The 21,320-nt window shown below is 50.0% G+C and overlaps 1 protein-coding gene across 6 annotated transcripts in view; it reads left to right on the top strand.

Annotated features, from left to right (window-relative positions):
• KCNN3 (potassium calcium-activated channel subfamily N member 3) overlaps nt 1-21,320 on the top strand; it is a 176,836-nt gene that overhangs the window by 126,796 nt on the left and 28,720 nt on the right. For all 6 annotated transcript variants that reach the window (XM_035280236.3, XM_002760046.7, XM_035280238.3 and 3 more), the window contains exon 4: nt 14,394-14,535. In XM_035280236.3, the coding sequence (XP_035136127.1) occupies nt 14,394-14,535 (142 nt within the window). The remainder of the gene's footprint in view (nt 1-14,393; nt 14,536-21,320) is intronic.

Genomic DNA, 21,320 nt, shown 5'->3' with positions numbered 1-21,320 from the left:
GGAAATATTTTTTAATAAGAAGAAAGAAAACATTGCAAATTGAGAAGCTGACTCAGATGGATTTGCCAGATGAGCCATCTGGTTTTTAATTTCATAACCATCCAAAGAGGTTGACAGTGCTCCCCTTTACTAAGAAAGTGGACTGTGGAAGGAATGGCAGCTGCTGTCCCTCAAATGGTAAGATCCATTTCCAAGGTGGAGAAGTTGAGCAAGACCAAGAGACACAAGAGAAGAGAAACACCCTCCAAGAAAAGCTTGGCCGGTGCTGGTGCTCAAGCTCCCCCCGTCATCCAGGCTGCAGAGGTTGCATCCAGCTGTGTGACACCAGCCAGCTGTCCCACCTCTTCCAGAGTTGCTCAGGAGCGTCTGCAGAAAACTGCTCATGGAGACAGAGATGCTACCACCTCGGTGAGAAAAAGCCACGCCCCCCAAACCCTGGTGTTCGCAGAGCAAGAACGAGCCGTGTTTGTTTAGCCGCAAGTCACATTTGTTTGTTGGAGCCGTTGTGCTCTGGTGGAGCTGGTTCGTCTCCTTTTAAAAATAACTGGAGGCCTTGCACCATGCTGTTAGTTCTTAGGGCTGGAAATAAAAGACTAGATTTAGATTTGCCTTGGAAAGATCCAGGGCTGTTACCTTGAATTACCTGGTAGAGGAAAACGTCCTTCTTTTCCTAAATTCAAAGCCAACTCTTGAAAAATAGGACACAGAGGTGAAATGGATGGAGGGGTGACTTTATATGCATTTGGTGTCCTGCGCGTGTGGTTTGCTAGGCTTTTGGTCAGACCTGAGTCCTCAAAGCCATTTATTTTACTTTTTAAGACGTTTATAAGGGAAATTGTTTTTGAGAAAAGAATGAACTATTTTCTTTTTGTCTTGATGTGAATTCACCCACTGGCACAAGCAGTAATAGCCCTGAAGTCACCCTACGCCATTTATTCCTCAGCTAGCTTTGAATTTCAATGGGATTCTTTCACACAATTCAAGCATTTCTGAAATGCTCCTAAACTAGGACTCCTAATACCCATAAGAAATGGTGATTCCACCCAATTTTCTCCTTAAAGCTGGAATCACATGCCCTAGCATGCTGAGGGCACTTGGTAATTAGAAGTTGATTATATTGGGGACCTGGACAAAGGCAGAGCTGGGAATGGGAATAAAACCCAGGACTCCATGAAAATCTCTTTCCTTTCATAATAGCTTCTAATTCAGGCTTCTAATAGCTTCCAATGCTGGTCACACACAACCTCCCAGCCATCACCTACTGGCAGTGGTTGGGTGGGTACTTTGCCAAGCTAGGATGGTCCCTGCCCAGGTGCCCAGGTGCTGCCTCCACGCCCCACCCCGTGCCCAGCTCACTGCAACTGCCATTTTTAGTATCCGAAAAAATACGGGTTTCAATCCCAGTCTTTGCTTGCTTGCCGTGAGACGTTAGCTCAGTTACTCACTGGGACTTCGCATTGCTTCACTGTAAAATCAGGTAACAGCTCTGATCCTGCTGGTTTTGTCCCACTGGCTGTGAGAATGATAAAGTGGGGCCATTCATTAATTCATTCATTGGACAAATATTGAGCACTAGGGATACAGCAGTAAACAAAACAGAAAAAGTCCTTTCCTTCAGGAAGCTTGTATTTTAATAGGGGTTGACAGTCAAAAAATACAAAAATAGGCCCATATCTTTTTTTTTTTTTTTTTTATGAGACAAAGATTTACTCTTGTTGCCCAGGCTGGAGTGCAATGGCGCGATCTTGGCTCACCGCAACCTCTACCTCCCGGGTTCAAGCGATTCTCCTGCTTCAGCCTCCTGTGTAGCTGGGATTACAGGCATGCACCACCACACCCAGCTAATTTTGTATTTTTAGTAGAGATGGTGTTTCTCCATGTTGGTCAGGCTGGCCTCAAACTCCTGACCTCAGGTGATCCACCCGCCTCGGCCTCCCAAAGTGCTGGGATTACAGGTGTGAGCCACCGCTCCCGGCCTCCATATCTATTATGTCAAGGGGTGATAAGTGCTGTGGAGAAGAATGACTCAGGAGAGGCTGGCGTGAAGGATGTGGGGCAGCAGTGCTCTTGGAGACAGGGTGGGCAGGGAACACTTTTCTGAGAAGCTGACATTTGTGCCAAGGCCTGAAATTACCTGGGATAAGAGCCTTCTAAGCACAGATGTCCCTTAACTTAGGATGGGGTTACTTCACAATAAACGCACAGTAAGTTGAAAAGATCATAAGCTGAAAATGCACTGAACGTACGTAACCTACTGAACATCGTAGCTTAGCCCAGCCTACCTTAAACGTGCTGGGAATGCTTACGTCAGCCTGCCGCTAAGCAAAATTACCTGGCAGCATAGTGCCCCGCAGAGGACTTTGTAGAGGACTCGTGATCACCTGGTTAACTGCGAGCTGCCCAGCGTCAGGAGGGAGAATTGCATCACAGATCCCTAGTCTGGGAAAAGACCAACATTCAGAATTTGAAGAACGCTTTCCACCAACTGCGTATTGTTTTGCACCATTGTAAAATGGAACCGGTGTAAGTCGGGGCCATCTCTGGAAGGAACAGCAGATGAGGGGCTCTGAGGCAGGAGTAAAGCTGGCTGGATGAAGGAGCTGCACAAATCCCAGGTGGCAGGGCGGATGGGCAAAAGTGAGATGGGCTCAGAGAGGCCCCCAGGCTTTTTTTTCTGAAGGATACGGGAACTTTTGTCTTACATTTTTAAGAGGGCCTCTCTGGCTGCTGTAACAGGACTAGACTTGGGGAAGGTTTGCCCAGGCAGAAGCAGGGAGGCCAGTCAGGTGACTACTGCAGTGGCCCAGGTGAGAGGGCAGGGCTGGTCCAGGTGAGAGGGAGGGGCTGGACTAGGTGAGAGGGCGGGGCTGGTCCAGGTGAGAGGATGGGGCTGGACTAGGTGAGAGGGCGGGGCTGGTCCAGGTGAGAGGGAGGGGCTGGTCCAGGTGAGAGGATGGGGCTGGACTAGGTGAGAGGGCAGGGCTGGTCCAGGTGAGAGGGAGGGGCTGGTCCAGGTGAGAGGATGGGGCTGGACTAGGTGAGAGGGCGGGGCTGGTCCAGGTGAGAGAATGGGGCTGGACCACGGCAGCCGCAGACCGGGGATGGCAGGCGCTCTGATTCTGGAGATTTTTTGAAAGCAGAGCTGACAGAATTTGATGGAGATAAGGGGTTTAAGGTGCAAGTCACCACGTGAAAGGAAGGGGCTACGGCCACCCAGAAGAACAGTGAAGAGTAAAAGGAGAAGCTGAGAGGAGTTCTGTTTTCCTACACAGCAGCATCTGCTGCCTGTTCTTTCTCCACATCCATACAGCTGCCCTTGTCACTAGCATGAAGCCCCGGGTGGGAGGCTCCTGGAGAGGCCGTGACATGCCTCTGTCTGTATCACTCGCTGAGGGCTGACAGCGCCCGTGCACATTCGGTCCTCACCGCGGCCTCTTGAGGCACGCAGGGCAGCAGCATTAGACCTGGTTCCCCGAGGAAGCAGCAAGCCCTGAGTCTGTGGAGTAATCTGCTCAAGGTCACAGAGCCATTTGTCATGAAAGGCAGTCTCTGGGCTCCGGATCTTGTGTTCTTTCTGTGATGCCAAGGTTAACCATAGACACACCAGATGAAAATAGCACTTTTTTAGTGCCCCGTGTACTGCCGTTAGATATATCAGCCCCTTTAACCCTCACGGTAACTCTGTGAGGTGGTACAAGTATTATCCTCTTTAACAGGTGGGAAGACTGAGGATAAGTTCCTGCAGACATTAGGGTGCAAAGCGGGGATTCAAACATGGGCATTCTGACCCAGCCAGCCCGGCAGCCTCTCCACAAGCTAGTTTGCGGGCAGCAGGTGGACAGTGCCGATGCCACGTGGTGTGGGGGACGCAGGCAAAGAGCTGGGGTTGGCTGCGTGCGTCAGGATGGGATTCGAAGTGGGTCCTGAAGGGCCAGTTAGAAGGCATCAGAGAGGACAGAGCAGAGGTGACAGGAGCAAGAGAGCCCTGTGTACAAGGCAAGCTTGGAGCACAGCAACCCTGAAGCCGTGGCCAGAGCAGGGAGCCGAGAAGGCACAGTCGAAGTGGGAGGAAAGCAGGCCAGCGAGCCGCTGCACATGCCAGAGGAGGGCAGTGTTCCGAGGAGAGAGGCACCGGTGTGGGCAGAGACCGCCAGGGGGCTGAGCCAGGTACACGCCGTTGGCTTCTTCCTTGGAGAAATTCGCAAGCACCGGGTGCTCAGTGGGCAGGTGTGACCCTGAAGACTGACAGGAAGGCAAGGACAAAGCAATCCATTTGGCTGGAGTTCTGCAGAGGGCCTGGCTCAATGCCTGTAAATTTCCAGCAAACAAATCAGACCCAGGACAAATGGCTAGAGCCCTCATATCATGTAGATCCATGTGGGAAATTTTTTTTTTTTTTTACAAAATTAGTTTTAAAAAATACTCAAACTCTTGGAGAAGAAGGAAGAAGAGGCAGTCATTTCACTTTGGCTTGTTTTCTGTCATCCTAGTGCTGTAACAGATCACAGCTAGTGTCATGAAGCTGAGTTCTTATTAATAGTGAGAACTGACGCCAAGCCCAAGGAATTTGGCAGCCACTTTGACAAAGGTTTAATCTGCTGAAGAGAACAGCTGAAGTCATTTTAACATGATTCACTGAATTACTGAAGCAAGCCTCACTTTTGTAGGGGGACAGGAAAAGCAGCATGCAGGCTTTATTCAGTCCACAAGCATTTTACTGAGCGCCTATTATGTGCTAGACCCTGAGAAGGTACCAAGGAAAGGCTACAGAGAATACTGTAATATAACTTCAGGGTTAGACAAATAGACCAACGGAACAGAATAGAGAACCAAGAAATAGTACCACTTCCACCTATAATCCACGAGACAGGAAGCATTGAAAGCCAGCGGGGGAAGGCACGGACTGCACAGTGAGTGAAACCGAGACAATTACTTACCCATATGGAAAAAATGGAGTTGTAGCCCTGCTCCGTACCATATGCAAAATCAATTCCAGGCAAATTAAAGACTTAGAAGGACAACATGTTAAAACATGTTAAAAGTGTTACAATCTCAGGGAAGGAGTAATTTCTGCAAAAACCAAATAATGACTAATTATAAATTAAAGGATGATAAAGTCAACTACAGTAAAATTGACAACTTCTATTCATCAGAAGTACTGTAGAGACAATCAAAAGGCAAGGCACACACTGGAAGAAGATATTTGCAACACACAAACTGACAAAATGGTTGTTGTCTAGAATATATAAAGAGCTTTTAGTCTGGGCATGATGGCTCATGCCTGTAATCCCAGCACTTTGGGAGGACGAGGCGGGTGGATCACGAGGTCAAGAGATCGAGACCATCCTGGTCAACATGGTGAAACCCCGTCACTACTAAAAATACAAAAAATTAGCTGGGCATGGTGGCGTGTGCCTGTAACCCCAGCTACTCAGGAGGCTGAGGCAGGAGAATTGCCTGAACCCAGCAGGCGGAGGTTGCGGTGAGCTGAGATTGCACCATTTCACTCCAGCCTGGGTAGCAAGAGCAAAACTCCGTCTCAAAAAAAAAAAAGAACTTTTAGACTCAATGAGAACAAGACAAAAACAAGCCAATGGAAAAGTGGCCAGAAGTCATGAATGACGCTCCACAGAAGAGAAAGTATGAATGACAAAAAATCATATGAAAGGCCACTTATGCTTTTATCATGGAAATGTAAAGTCAAGTCTTGGTGAGATCCTGATTCACCCACTAGTTTGGCAAAGACTAAAGTCAGGTGATGGCAAGTGTTAGCGAGGATATGGAACAGCAGGGACTCTCATCCACCTCTGGTGAGAGCCTAATTGGCACTAGCATCTTAGGAAACAACTTGGCATTTTCTAATGAAGTGAAAGATGTATATCCTACAAACCAGCAGACCCACTCTTAGGTATGTGTCTAGAGAAACTCTTACGCAGTGTGCCAGGAGCTACGATTAAGAATGTTTGGGCTGGGTCAGGTGGCTCATGCCTGTAATCCCAACATTTTGGGAGGTTGAGGCAGGAGAATCTCTTGTGCCCAGGAGTTCGAGGCTACAGTGAGCTATGATTGTGCCACTGCAGTCCTGCCTGGGCAACAGAGCAAGACCCTCTCTCTAAACATGTAATAATAATAATAAGTAAATAAAGAATAATGTTTGAGGCTGGGTGCCGTGGCTCATGTCTGTAATCCCAGTGCTTTGAGAGGCTGAGGCGGGTGGATCACTTAAGGTTGGGAGTTCGAGACCAGCTCAACCAACATGGAGAAAGCCCATCTCTACCAAAAATATAAAATTAGTTGGACATGGTGATGCATGCCTGTAATCCCAGCTACTTGGAATGCTGAGGCAGGAAAATCACTTGAAACTGGGAGGCAGAGGTTGTAGTGAGCTGAGATCGCACCATTGCACTCCACCTTGGGTAACAAGAGCAAAACTCCATCTCAAAATAATAATAATAATGTTTGTAGCAGCATTGCTCATTAGAGAAAAAACGTGTACGCTATCCCAATGTCCATCAATAGGTGAATGAATAAAAAATCACAGCATATTCATATGATGAAATATAACACAGTAATGAAAATACGCTATAGCCACTTATGTCAATATATATGTTGAATGGAAAAGCAGTTCATAGAAGAGTTTATTAGTTATCTGTTGCCGCATAACAACTTGCTCCAAAATGTAGCAGCTGATAACAATGGACATTTACTATCTCATGGTTGCTGTGGGTCAGGAATTCAGGTGCAGCTTAAGTGGTTACCTCCGGCTCAGGGGCTCTCATGAGATTCTTAGGCTGTCAGCCAAGGCTATGGTCTTACCTCAGGTTTGGTTTACAGAATATCTGCTCCTAAGCTAGTCATGTGGTGGTTGGCAGGCTGCATCCCTTGCCATGGGGCGCTCCATGGGCTTGCCTCCCACCATGGCCAGTGGCTTCTCCCACAGAGAGCGATCCGAAAGAGAGCTAGTGAGAGATCCCCCAAGACAGAAGCCACGATCTTACCATAACCCAACTTCGGAAGTCTATCACTTCTGCCGTATTCTATGTGTTAGAAACCAGTTACTGGGTCCAGCCCACATAAGGATTGCAAAAGTGTGTGAAGACCTCAGGAGGAGGGGAAATATCAGGATCATTTGAGAAGCTTCCTACCATACTCTTGTGGTATGATTTCATCTTCATGAAGGTCAGAAATACGACAAATGAAATTACATGTTGCTTAAGTAATCATAGCTATGTGGAAGCTCGATGAAGCAAAATGAGGAAATGATAAATATGACCCTCAGGATAATGACTGTCTTGGGGTGGGGGCTGCTGAGAATGGAGAGAACACACAAGGAGATTCCACAGGTTGGAGGAGTTGGATGGTGAATTCTTGGTGCTTCTCGCATTTTCTTCTTTTTCTTTCTTTCTTTCTTTCTTTCTTTTTTTTTTTTTTTTTGAGTCGGAGTCTCACTCTGTCGCCCAGGTTGGAGTGCAGTGGCACGATCTTGGCTCACTACAACCTCCGCCTCTCAGGTTCAAGTGATTCTGTTGCCTCAGCTTCCCAAGGCTCAGCTAGTTTTTGTATTTTTAGTAAAGACAGGGTTTCACCAGGTTGGCCAGGCTGGTCTCGAACTCCTGACCTCAGCTGATCCCCCCCTGCCTCGACCTCCCAAAGTGCTGGGATTACAGGTGTGAGCCTCTGCATCCAACCTTTTCTTTTTGTGTTTCTTGATGTCATTTAACGTTTGTAGTTTTGTTTTTTTCTCTTTGGTTGGTTTCCTGTGGATATGATCGAAGTTACAGGTGCATACACCGTAGAGTCCATCCTTCTTGGTATTTGCTGTCTCCACAAGCTCTTCCCATTGACCTTTCTCCAGAGGCAGCTACGTTTACCTCCTTTCGCTAATGAATTTTAGTATTTCCCTCCATGTCTGTAAGTAATATGTGTGTATTGCTCCCTTTGGATGCGCTGGTTTCTTTAGGTATTATCTATTCCTTCTCACTCTGGGAGATGAAAATTTAGCTCTCTTTCCTCCTCTCCAACTCTTCCTGTCCCTGCATCCTCCTTTATAATTACATCATCATTTTGGTTAAAGCAGTAATCAGTGTTTACATTACTCAGCCAACACTAATCTGACTCTATTCATGGTTGAGGCATGTGGTAAAATATAACTTTTCCTTTCCCGCAGAACTTCACATCTTTCCCGGAGTTGCAAATGATCACGTTTGTTCGATCGCTTAGTTTTTTACGTATTTGTCATTCAAGTGCAAACTCTGGCAGTTGTCTAAAGCTCTTTTCAGGATGTTCAGGCACATTAGGTTTTCTTTTTCTTTTTTTTTTTGAGATGGAGTTTTGCTCTTGTTACCCAGGCTGGAGTGCAATGGCACAATCTCGGCTCACCACAACCTCCGCCTCCTGGGTTCAAGCAATTCTCCTGCCTCAGCCTCCTGAGTAGCTGGGACTACAGGCGCACACCACCATGCCCAGCTAATTTTTGTATTTTTAGTAGAGATGGGGTTTCACCTTGTTGACCAGGATGGTCTCGATCTCTTGACCTCGTGATCCACCCCCTCGGCCTCCCAAAGTGCTGGGATTACAGGCGTCAGCCACCGCGCCTGGCCCACATTAGGTTTTCTATGAATTCGTCTTGTTGGAAATGTCTCCCAGAGCCTCTTGACCTGCTCCAGCCTGGACGGGCCGTCCTACAAGGCCATCCGGCATGCCCCTGTCCTACAAGGATCTCCCTGGACTGTCACCCTGAGCTCCTTGCCTCCATCCCTTGCCTTCCTCCTTGGTTTATGTCTTTGTTTTGGTGAAACACACCTCCTGTAGCTTCCTGAGAGACGGCGCAGGGCAGGCAGCCCAGCGACAGCCGTGCTTATCTGAAAATGTCTTTATTCTGCCCTCAGACTGAACTAATACTTTGGCCGATTCAGATTTCGCGTCTTTGGTTTGGAATTCCGATTTGGAAATAATTTTCCTCCAGAATTTTCAAGGCTTTATTCCATGGCTTCCAGTGTTGCAGTCAAAAAATCTAAAACCATTGTAATTTCTGGTTTTTTGTATTTGATCTCTTTTATACCCTCCCCAAAAACCCCTAAACCTCTGTAGATCGTCTCCTCTCCCCTGGCGTTCTGAAATTTCACAATAATGTGGCTTGGTGTGCGTCTGTTTTCAGCCACTGTGCCGGGAACAGTGAGTTTTTGATCTAGCAACTCATGCCCTTAAGTTCTGGGGGTTTTGCTTCTTTGTTTGTCTGTTTGAGATGAAGTCTTGCTCTGTCACCCAGGCTGGAGTGTGGTGGCACAGTCTAAGCTCACTGCAACCTCCACCTAGCGAATTCAATGATTCTCATGCCTCAGCCTCCTGAGAAGCTGGGATTACAGGCACGTGACACCACACCTGGCTAATTTTTGTATTTTTAGTAAAGATGGGATTTCACCATGTTGGTTAGTCTGGTCTCAAACCTCTGACCTCATGATCCTCCTGCCTCAGCCTCCCAAAATGCTGGGATTACAGGTGTGAGCCACCACACCCTGCTTTTTAAAAAATAATTTTAAAAATAATTGCTTCACTCTTTCTTTTCCTCCTTTTTTCCCCCGAGTTGTTTCTTCCTGTAACTTCTATTATTTGAATTGAGAGAATCATTCACTAATTTTTTCATATTTTATCTCTCTCTCTCTTTTTAAGAGATGCTGAGGGTCTTGCTCTGTCCCCAGGCTGGAGTGCAGGGTCGTGATCATAGTTCACTGCAGCCTCAACCTCCTGGGCACAAGCAATCCTCCGGCCTCAGCCTCCGAGTAACTGGGGAATACAGGCATGTACCACCATCGTCATATTTTCTTTTCATTTTCATTCTTTGTCTATTTCTGCTTTCTGGGAGACTTCCTCGAGTTATCTTGTAGCCCCCTAGGAAGACTTTTTTCGTATTGTATTCCATGCTTGTCTTGTGGGTCCAGTATCTTATTTTCTCTCTCTTACGTTAATGATAGGAGTTTTCTTTCAAGAGTGTTTCTCCGAGGTCTGCATTTGATGCGGAGTTCCTTCTCTTTGTTTAATCGACTGTTTTGATCTGTGTCTTTAATGTTAGAGGCTCCTTGCTGTCTGGGGATTCCTGCTTGCCTGTTTATTTTTAAAAGTGGGGGACTAACAACTTTGAGCTGGAAGGGATTTGAGGGAGCAAAAGTAGACATATGTCCCTACCATCTTTGCCAAGTCATACAGTCTTTTGTTTCTCTCATTTATTTCATGTTAAAAAGTGGGGGGAAATATCCATAGTCTCCACCCTGAAAAATAAATCAGTAGCTGTAATAGCTACCCTTGAGCTCAAAGAAAAATTATATCTTTCCCTCCTCAGTCCTTAAAGAAAAACATGGAACTATGCCCCCCTCCAAATTTTCTATTGCAAAAAATAGCACGAGATTAGTACGTGAAATTTGTGACATGTGTAAACCGCTCTAAAATTGTGAATAGGTTTAGAAACCTTTTCTCCCTCCTCTCTACTCCCACAGTCCTGAATCACCAGCCCAGCCTTCTGGCTCATCACTTCCTGCTTGGTGAGTTGCATGCATGTCTTATCTCCATGACGATGCTCCAAGCCACTGGAGAGCAGGGTGCATGTCCAATTCATCTCGGCATCTTCTGTAGCCCGCCCCAGAGGCGCGATCACGGAAGGCTGACAGACAGCGAAGCACATTCTCAAAACCTTCGTGTCCTCTCCTTAGCACACACAGTTGGCACCCACAGGTGTTTATATGGTGAATGAAAAAAGAAACCCACAAGAACATAATTGAGAGATAATTCCATTCTGATCTCTAATCTCTTTACCTTCGCATCCTCCCACGTATGAATAGGATGGTCCATGATCCTGAGGGCAGTCAAACAGCCAGAGAGCACCAGTTCAATCCTCAGGGTTTGCAGGGAAAGGAAGACTGTGGAGACCCGACTGCACAGCAAAACCAGTGATGTGGCGCGATCTCAGCTCACTGCAACCTGTACCTCCTGGGTTCAAGCAATTCTCCTGCCTCAGCCTCCCGAGTAGCTGAAACTACAGGCGTGCACCACCACACCCAGCTAATTTTTTTGTATTTTTTTTAGTAGAGACGGGGTTTCACCATGTTGGCTTGGATGGTCTTGATCTCTTGACCTCATGATCTGCCCGCCTTGGCCTCCCAAAGTGCTGGGATTACAGGGGTGAGCCACCACGCCTGGCCACAGCTGATTTCTTTTGGATCTCTATTAAATAGTTCTCCAGCCTAAACTTCAAGACGTCTGCATGAATGCCTCACCCCTCCACTGCACATGTAAATCCACGCCTCTGTATTTTTCCATCTATTGTTTCTCAGATGGATAACACCTGCGCCCTCTCAGCAACAATAATTGCTGAGATTTAGTGAGCACTTACTTTGGGCCAGGCACTGTGCTGGTATTGCTTGTGGGTTATTTTACTTAATCCTGTCATCAGCAGATGAGGAAATCGAGTGACAGAGAGGGTACGTCACTTGCCCACAGCCATGGAGCTACTTAACGTTGAAGCTGGAGCTCTGGCTGTCTGCAGCTGGCCGCTGGCTGTGACTGTACAATATCTATGTGTTGCTGGCTGGTGGCGTGGAGCTGCCTTTCCGCCTTCTTCCTTCTGTGTCCCCCTCACAGTCACGTAGTCTTGCTTTAGAGAAGCTGAAGTCTGATTTTTCACCACTGCCTCAGCACAGAGCCTGAGAGTCAGGGTCTGCCGCTATTCCTCCAGCCAGAGAGCAGCCTGCTGGGAGGGGAGGAGTTGCATTGGCCTGAGGGCCTAGCAGGGCAGAGTGAGCAGGACAAGGAGGCAGCTGCCTGTCCAAGGCCACAGCAGAACTGGGAGGGGCTGATACCCAGATCACGGTCAGGGGTAGATGCCACCGTGGGAATCAGACTTGGGAGCCATTAGCCTGTGCTTTTCGAAGATAGCCGGGAGGGCAAAGGCAGGCCCAGCCAGGGGACATGAGGCCCGGGCAGCCAGCCAGGGATTCTCAAGGTAGTAACAGAGCACCTGGGGAGCAAGTGTAGATGGAGAGGGCAGGCAAGGCCATCTCATCAGCGGAACTTTGGGGAGGGGGTATCTTCTCTTCAGATGTCCCCAAAAGAACCAGACACCCATGTCCTTGTGCAGATAGCTACAAAAAGGCTAATGCTGTGTCCCCGCCCCGCCCCTGGTCCCCAGTTGCTGGCCAAGGACTCAAATAGGGCTGGAGAGCCCACCACGGCCGTGCTCATGGGGATCTGCTCGGGCTGGGCTTGGGTGGTGGATGAGAAAGGCTGTGGCCTGCGTCTCCGTCCCGCGTCTCCGTCCCAGCTTTGCACACCTGTTTCTTGCCTGGTCACCCCACCTCTGTGTCCTGTCTCTTCAAATACCCTGCTCGCCACCCGCAGACCACTCTTCCCAGCAAGCCGTGTTATCTTGTCGTTCCTGTGCTCAAGAACCCAGAATCTCTTCCAAGGCCTCTAAGACAAAATCCAAGCTTCTTATCCCAGAGTTCCAGCCCTACCGAAATCTGACCCCTGGTCTCTGAAGCCCCCTGGTCGCCTGCCACTGGAACCTAAGCCCTCTCCTCTCACTGAAACTTCCTCATTATTCCCAAGACACATGCCAGCCTCTTGCTGTTTGATGTTGAGTGGGACAGTGAAAGGAGCATGGGCTCTGCTTCCTGTGTGTCCTCGGGCAAGTCACCCAGTGTCTCTGTGCTCCTGCTGCTTACCTGGGAAATACTTCAAAGGCTATTGTGAGAATTAGAATGTTTGCTTACAAAGTGCCAGGCACACAGTAGGTACTCAGTACATGTACAGTACCCACCATGCCGTGCTCTGGGTGCCCCTGACCTGATGGCCTGCCTTGTTTCTGACTGGCTGAGTTCCTGCCTCCTACCAGGCCCCTCTCTAGATGTACCTTTACATGCAGCCTGCCCTGTGTGCCTCACTGAGCATGGCAAGGGAAGGAAAGCAGCATTTGCCTATCCCTCACTGGGCACCGACCCTGTGGGGACATGGAGATCCCTGATGGTGGCGGCGAATCCTCCCAGGGGGCCTCCTTGTGCTAGGCCTGCCCCGGCCCGTTGTGTGCACTAACTCACAGAAGTCCTGATGGTAACTCACGTCCATAGATGAAGGTTCCTAAATGGCTTTCTGCTCTGTCCAACCTAGCTGATGTGGTCTCCCTGGCCCTTTGGTCTTAGCTTCCCCACCCAGCGGCCTCCAAGTGGCTAAGAGGAGATTTTATCAAGAAGTGAAACCCTGCAGTCTAAAATGCAGAGTCTCCTGTGTGTTGTTCAGGCTGATCCCGTTAGAGAAGGGTTTGAAAGAGGACCCACCTTTCCCAGCCCTGCCATCCAGCCTGCAACCCACTCCCTTGCTGCACTTCATGTAAAGCCTTGGGTTTTCATTAGGGTTCTCTGCCCAGAGCACCCATTCCGCCGGGCCTGCCTGGAAAATGCAAGCCTTCCTCCTCCGTGGCACCTCTGGTCCCACTATCTCCAATGGATGCTTATGTGTGCGGGTCAAGGTCATTGCCCTCTGCCTGCATCCCCAGGGCACCTCGTCCGGCCCCTGACTGCACCCTCTGCAGATGTCAGCAAACCCCTCTCCTGGGCTGAGTCCCTAAGGGCAGGGGCTTTGTGGTGTTCATGTCTGTATTTCAGTACTTGGCCCAGAGCCTGGCACACAGCAGACCCTGGCATTAGGAATGAAGGGAGGGAGGAAGGGGATGGGGTGGAATAGGCATCCGGGCAGAGGGAACGGTGGTCATATTTCTGGATGGTTCCTCCCAAGGTAGGGCAGCCACAAGCCCCTGCCTGACTCAGAAATGAAGGCCTCTGTGGACACCCTAGAGCTCCCCTCTAGAGACTGCTCCCTGAGAGCCCCAGCCATGCAGCTCCCTCCAGACCCCCCGGGAGATGCCAGTCTTTGAGATGCATCAACTTTTCTTAGAGAAAATTGCTGAATGTGCTTGGTAATTTTTTTTGACATTTTCCCTGTTCAGGAGCTTGTGATTTTTAGATTAATCACATCCACATACATTTAGACTGTCGGCTTGGAAGGGAAAATTGGAATTTTATTACTGCATGATTTCATCCAAAGCTATCTTACCAACACTAAAAGGGTGTCTACAATGAGGTGCAAATCACGACAAAACATTTTGCCTCTGGGACCAAGCTCACGGCAGGAGGCCAAGGGGACCAGCAGGTGGTGGGTGGGGGGCTGAAGGGGGGCCTGGGTGGGCACCGTCGCAGCCCTTTCAGAGGCCTAAAGAGACCTGTGCAAGCCACCCTCACTGCTGCCTCTTCCTCAGCAAAATATCTCATCTCCTTCCTCTCTCTAGGTCTCCCACAGCCCTTACTCTGGGAATGGCTGTTCATGACTAACTCCTGTTTTCCCCTTGGCAGGTACCATGACCAGCAGGACGTAACTAGTAATTTTCTGGGCGCTATGTGGCTCATCTCCATCACATTCCTTTCCATTGGTTATGGAGACATGGTGCCCCACACATACTGTGGGAAAGGTGTCTGTCTCCTCACTGGCATCATGGTGAGTACCCTCCTCTGCCCATCCCACTACCCCCAAAATGTGGCAAAGAGCAGAGCTCCTTCTTGCAAGCACGGGGGGCCTTCCTAGCCACAGCGTGGGGGGCAGCTGTTAGTTAATAGACCTGCATGCGTGTCCCCTCCACATAAAAAGCAGGGTGGGGAATCTGCAATGGTTTCTCACTTTTCAGTTGACTTTTCTAAGGTAAGAATGGGCTCCTGGCAGCTAATGGTCTATTCACAGCTCCCTCAAAATGGGCTGGGTGAAGCTGGTCCTGGTCTGGCGCTCTGCTGCCCACCCCACTGCTGCGTAGCCACCCAGGTTGCTCACCTCCAGTGAGTATTGGGGCTTGCGTTTATGGTCCTCCTTCCTGTTCCCTCAGTCCCACTGACCTTGGTACCATTTCTGATCATGTTTAGCTGGAACTCACAGAAGCAGGGTCTGGGGAAAGAGCAGCTAGTCGGCCTTCAGGACCTGTGTCCTGGACAGGGCTGGCCACACGGCCCTGGGCCCGCTCCTGCCTTCTCAGTCTTCTGCTTCCACCTCAGCCGACGGAGGGGCTGGGCTCTGAGTGCCAAGTGCTTTGCGGCACTGGCATTCGGTGAGGCTGTGATCCTGTGATCCCATCCCCAGGTGCCCAGCAGGTGTGCTGTGCCCTTTCAAGGCATATCTCTCCTGCCCAGTGCCCCGCTACCCACACTTGACACACACTCACGGAGGAGGCACATATTCCCACCTGTCACGTGGCCATCACAGTGTGGCGTATGGGAGGGACGTGGGGTTTGAGTTTCTGCTCGCTGTGGACCCTGGGCCAGGCAGTCTGCCTGTCAGACCTGAGCATCCTCCAGGATGAAGTGGAGATGGATGGCCCGCCCTGCCCTCCCTACCAGTTTGTGCAAGGACTAAATGCAATGATTTATGTGAAAGTGATTTGAAAACAAAAAGTGGCCACAGAGGTCAGTGTGGGTGGCATCCTCAGTGTCCTTCGGTTGCAAGTTGGTGAAGTGTTCCCTTGGCCTTGTTGCACTTGGGGTCCAGGACAGGCATCTGCTGCTCTTTGGCCTTCGTCCTGGAATCCTAGAGCAGTGTCACAGCAGGGTGGGATACTCTTTTCAGAGGAGAAGACTGAAGTGAGAGAGGAAAGCACATCTAAGCTTGTTGGTGGGAGGTGGCAGGGTGAGAGGTGGGCAGGCCGTCTGTGGCGTGGCTCTGGATCTCCGTGGCTGGAGACTGCGGCCCTCCCCAGGACACACACCCCTCCGCAGCCCCTCACATCTGTGAAAATCCTTCCTTGCAGTGATACCTCAGATTCCACTTGTCACCCCCATTGCTCCCAGGAGAGATGAAGACTCTTTTTCTGGAAGGGTAGTGACCCCTTTCTGCAGTGGAAAGGAGGGCCCAGCTCTTCCTGCAGGGTCTGTGTGAACGCCTCACCGGCACTGGGGGCTGCCCCCACTCCCCACTCCCCTCTGCCTTGTTGGCTTCCTGGGACTGATCGGGTGGACCAGACAGTCAGACTCAGGCTGATGGTAGCAGAGCAGGCCCTGGGGCCGGCGGCCTACTGAGCAGGAGGCACCAGCCTCTCTCCTCCTTTCTGACTCCAGTCCAGGGCAGGTTCCTGTTAGCAAGCAGGTCCTAAGACAGCAGCTAATGACAGAAAGCTTAGCGCTGGGGCGGTGATAAATCATGGGTAAGTGCAAGGCTTTAGAACAAACACCTCCCATCGGTTAGTAGGAGTCTGTCTGGCACAGCGCCAACTGTCACGAGGAAACCAGAGAGGAATGAAATGCCACCGAAGGCCAAAGCTTTCCTTCTTAGAGCCACTCCTGGGGCGTGGGCTCTGGGCCTCAGAACCAGCTCTCAGCCAGGGCCAGCACAGAGCGGGGTGGCCAATAAGTGGCTGGGCCCCGCGGGGAGCCTCTGTTATTTTAAAACAGAGCCTTTCTCCCTCTCAGCATGTAGCTGTGCTCCATCCAAGAAGCGGCCCCCTAAGGACCTCTGGATCCTGGACTCTGCATCTCCCGGCTCTGCTCTGGCACAGCCGAGCAGAACATGCGAGCCCCCTGCCCCACCCACCCTGCCTCTCTTTAGGGGTCTGGGGGGCTGCTTGTCTTTCAGCACCCCCTTTTGCTGCCTGGATCTACAGCAGTCCCCCGAAGGGAGTGTTCTGTTCCCTATGGATTGAGGTGTGATCGAAGTGAAAACAACCAGAAGGAGCCGGCCCCGCCTTCACCTTCCATATGAAAAATACAGCCCAGGCCTTTTATCTCCTCTTTTGTACAAAACCCTGCGCATAAGCATATACCTTTCTATATACGGGAACGGGGAGGTTTCCGCTGGTCATTATCAGTGTTTCTCACCCAAATTAAAGTCAGTCGCCTCACTGTGGGTCAGTCACAGCGAGGAACCCCGGTGGCGTTTTCCTAGCAAATGTGATTTTTCTAGCTGAGTCACTCCTAGCCAGGGAGGATCCTTTCCCCTCCTCCTCCCAACCTCCAACACTATGTATAGCTCCCAATTATTATTGCAAGTGCCTTTACTAAAGGTAGGGCTTCCTGTTTGGTTACCATGGACACCAGAAGGCCAAGGCAAGGCCCGCTTGGGAAGGAAAAGGAAGGATCTGTGAGTGTGCGTGGCCTGTAAATAGTCTTAATCATTGTTTTCTCTTGGTAAATCCCAGTAACGATGTAATTATCAACCATTAAGCAGGGTGTATAATTGTCTGAACGACTTGCCGTGGCTGGCGCAGACCGGTGTGTTTGAGAGATTTCACCCACAAAAGCAGCTCCATCCAAGTCCAGCATCTTTCCGTAAGGATTTTTTTTCATGATCGCAGTGACCACACAGTAGGGAGAAAGCTGTCAATGTTTAGTGTCCAGAACTGCAAATGACAATGCAACTTAAAACATGTGCAGCGCTGCCCTTCTGGTTCTGCGGCCATCTGGGAGCCCCTGGAGCCCCCAACTCCGCTTGGCATGACTTGGTTTCAATCTGCCCTCTTTCTAAAGCTAGACTCGCTCTGTGGACCCTTGGTGAGTTATTGCCAAATGGGCAAAAGCTTCCAGATATCTGCTGGGACACTGAGCTTTTCCCCGGTGACCTCATGAGAGAGGCCTCTGAATGGCAAAGGGAAAGTGATGATGAAGTGACAGGTAGCACAAATCGAGTCATTTTTGGGAGGAGGCAAAAAGAGGGCTCAGCAAGACATCTGCTTAATGTCGGTTTTAGAAGATGAGCCTCTCCCGAAACACCTTACTTTCAAACCAATGGATGTTATTTTAGTTGTTGCATGGAATCTGTTGCAGAAACAGAATCCAACTGTAAATCCTCCAGGCTTCCCTCCTCCATTTGTCACTTTCATTTGTGTTTTATTTTATTTTCTGCTTCTGTAGTTAAGAACACCTCATACTTTTCCCCTTGGGATGCTTGTTTTTCCAGCTTCTAAGGTTTTCCAGCTGGAAAATGTTTCTTGAAAACAAGAGGTAGGAGGACTGGTGTGGAGGAGTCTCGGTCCAGATTTGGGTTCGAATCTCTAGAGCTGGGCGTGTTCACCCTGTCCCAGCCACCCTCCCTCCGTGCACCTCCTGCTCTCTGCTCGCCCACGTGCCTGGGGAAGTTCCGCCTCATCAGAAGTGGACCCCATCCCCTCCCCTTGCCCCACGGAACTGGAGTTGGACAGAGCAGATCCAGGGACTCCAGTTGGTGTCCCCTGTGGTTCAGGACTTGGCATATCTGAAAGCAAAAGGCTGAGTCATGGACCTTCCCCCCAGTCTGACCCCAGGGAAGTCATAGCAGCAGCTGCTTACCCTTTCCATGCCGATTCCTCCCTCCTCACACTCCCCCTCTGCCCACCAGACATTTCCAAGACTCCACCGTTAACCAGGCCCTGGGCGATTTTTCTCTTAAAACTAACCTGCACCACTGCCAACTGACACAGCACTGCCAGGCTGCCCCCGTGGCCTGTCAGACTATTAACTCACCTAAGTGAAAGGACCCAACATCCCAAAGGGGACCCAGGGGACAGCTGATCCTTATAGCACTTGAAGATGGACACAGCAGGGCGGAGTTCCATGGCACTTCCTGCATGTCCTCTAAAGAGCCAGAATGGACCCCTAACTTCTGGCTCAAGCCTTAGGCTCCTCGTTCTTCCTTCCTCTCTCAAACCCAGCAGACCGTCATTTTTTCTTATTCTTCAGCCTCCTCCTTGTCTCTTTCCCTTCTGACCCTTGCTGTTTAGGGTGCAACACAATTTGTTCCCCAGCTCGTTCTCTGCCCAGCTTACTGTCTCCCTGCACCCACCTCCCTTCTCTTTTCTCCTCTCCTCTCCTCTCTTCTCTTCTTTCTCTTCTCTCCTCTCCTCTACCCTCCCCTCCCCTCCCCCTCCCGCCTCCCCTCTTCCCTCCCCTCTTTCCTCTCCCCTCTCCTCTCTTCCCTCTCTCCTTCTCTTCCTTTCCCCTCACCCCCTTCCCCCCTCCCCCCCACCCTCCCACCTCCCCCCTCTTCCCTCCCCTCTTCCCTCTCTCCTCGTTCCTCTCTCCTTCCGCTCCTTTCTCTTCCCCTCACCTCCCCCATCCCCACTCTCCTCTCCCCTCTCGCCTCTTTCCTCTTCCCTCTCTCCTCCTCTTCCTTTCCCCTCCCCTCACCTCCCCCATCCCCACTCTCCTCTCCTCTCTCGCCTCTCCCCTCTTCCCTCTCTCCTTCTCTTCCTTTCCCCTCCCCTCCCCTCCCCTTTTCCCTCTTCCCTCTTCCCTTTCTCCTTCCCCTCCTTTCTCCTCCCCTCACTTCCCCTCCTCTCTTCTTCCTTTGTCTTCTCTCCCCTCTTCCTTTTCCCTCCCTGTACCCTGCACAGTCTGCAGAGGCTCAGCAATCTAGGCTTCAGTATACATCTACCAATTTCTGAAGGCTGCTGATGTCTGACCCCATCTTGATGAGGTTACCTCTTAATGGAAAAGACCAGGCTAGGTGTCATTACTGGTGACTTCCCTAATTACATCCAGTTAATGGAAAAATGAAGTTGAGAGCATCCATTTAAGTTGGAATTAAGGGTTAAGAATGCAGCATCCTCTAGTGAGACACTCACAGGGAGTCATGACATCTTTATGTTGAAAGGAACTGGGAAGTGTCATCCAGTCCACTGTCCTGCCTCTAGAGAGAAATTTATCTTCATCATAGAGAGAGATGGTTCCCTAGATAAAACACGCTAGCTTCTAATTAAAAGCACCCTCTTCAATCAACCAGCTACACTGTGGGCCATGGCAAGAGCTGTGGAACACCCCATCTAGACCCTGGAAATTTGGGATGGTGGAAGATTGATTGTTGTGACTGAACTCCCAAAGTATCGTGCTGCAGGAAAGCTCCCTCTTCAGGCCTCTTGGACCCCAGCTTTCAGGGATGATTTAAGTTGAGTTTTGTCTGGGCCTAGGGAGAGGAGGGAGAATCAAGCCTGGGGAGAACCCACTCCATCTGACGTTCCATTTTTAATGCTATGATATAGCCCTCTTTTTGGGCTCTCAGCCCAAAGTACCTTTGGAACTCCATATAAAGGAGAGGGATGACACTCCGTCCGGTCAACGGGAAGGGAGCACACATCTTCCCTCTAGGATGGCTTCTTTTAAGCTATTTTTTGCTTTTGGAGGCCTGGCTAAATTGATGACAGCTACAGACGAGGCTGTGCAACTGCCCAGATCCTTTGAAAACTGGGCACAGAGTCTCCTGTAAGTCACAGAAGCTGAAAAAACACAGCCGGCCTCGAACAAAAGAGGAAAACGAGGTCAGAAAAGGAAAGTTCACACAGACTTGGTTCTTTTCACTTTGTTGTTCTAGAAACGGGAGGCCAACCAATGTGCCGAGAAACACGAGATTGTTTTAATGGGGACCCTTGTGGGAAACTGGGAGAAAGCATTGTGAACTTCAGCCACATCAAAACCTCACACAGGCTAGGCTTTGTCAGCCTGCGGGATAAAGAGAGAAATGATTCTAAAAGAGAGAGTAGGGAACGGATCCACCCATGTGCATTCCTTCCAAGTCGGTTATAGACTACAGTACCTTTGAAAAACATTCTTTTCTGCTTCTCACACATTCTGTAAGACCTGATGAGCCAAAAATGTTATTGACGGATGCCTTCCATTCTGGGACCTCAACCGCTAGACTGGATTCTGTGAATTGTCATTTGGCATCTGGGATTCAGTTGTTGGCTGTTTTTTGAGATGGAGCCTAGCTCTGTCACCCAGGCTGGAGTACAGTGGCGCCATCTCTGCCCACTGCAACCTTTGCCTCCTGGGTTCAAGTGATTCTCCTGCCTCAGCCTCCCAAGTAGCTGGGATTACAGGCACCTGCTGCCACACCCAGCTAATTTTTGTATTCTTAGTAGCGATGGGGTTTCACTGTGTTGGCAAGGCTGGTCTCGAACTCCTGACTTTGTGATCCGCCCATCTGGGCCTCCCAAAGTGCTGGAATTACAGACGTCAGGCACCGTGCCTGGCCCCGTTGTTGGCTTTAATAAGCATCATCTCTTTCCATGAGTGGTGGTCAGGGCAGCGCAGGGCACAGCGTGCAGGCAGAGGGTGATGATCTTTGACAAGAGTCCACTTGCAGGACGGGCTGACTCCTGCTGCCTGCAGAAGAGCCAGGGGGAGGAGTGAGTCTCTGACTTCCCCCTGTGCTCATAAGCCAGCCCATAAGCACAGCAAAGATGACGTAAAAATGCATCAGGAGAATGTTGGAATGTGCAGGGAATTCCCTGCTTATTTCCCAGTCAGTCAAGCACACGCCCAGAGGATTCAGAGAGG

This window comes from Callithrix jacchus, chromosome 18 (assembly GCF_049354715.1).
Source record: "Callithrix jacchus isolate 240 chromosome 18, calJac240_pri, whole genome shotgun sequence".
NCBI classification, from domain to species: domain Eukaryota; kingdom Metazoa; phylum Chordata; class Mammalia; order Primates; family Cebidae; genus Callithrix; species Callithrix jacchus.
The sequence above is the reverse complement of the archived record's forward strand: the minus strand, read 5'-3'. Positions and strand labels throughout refer to the sequence as shown.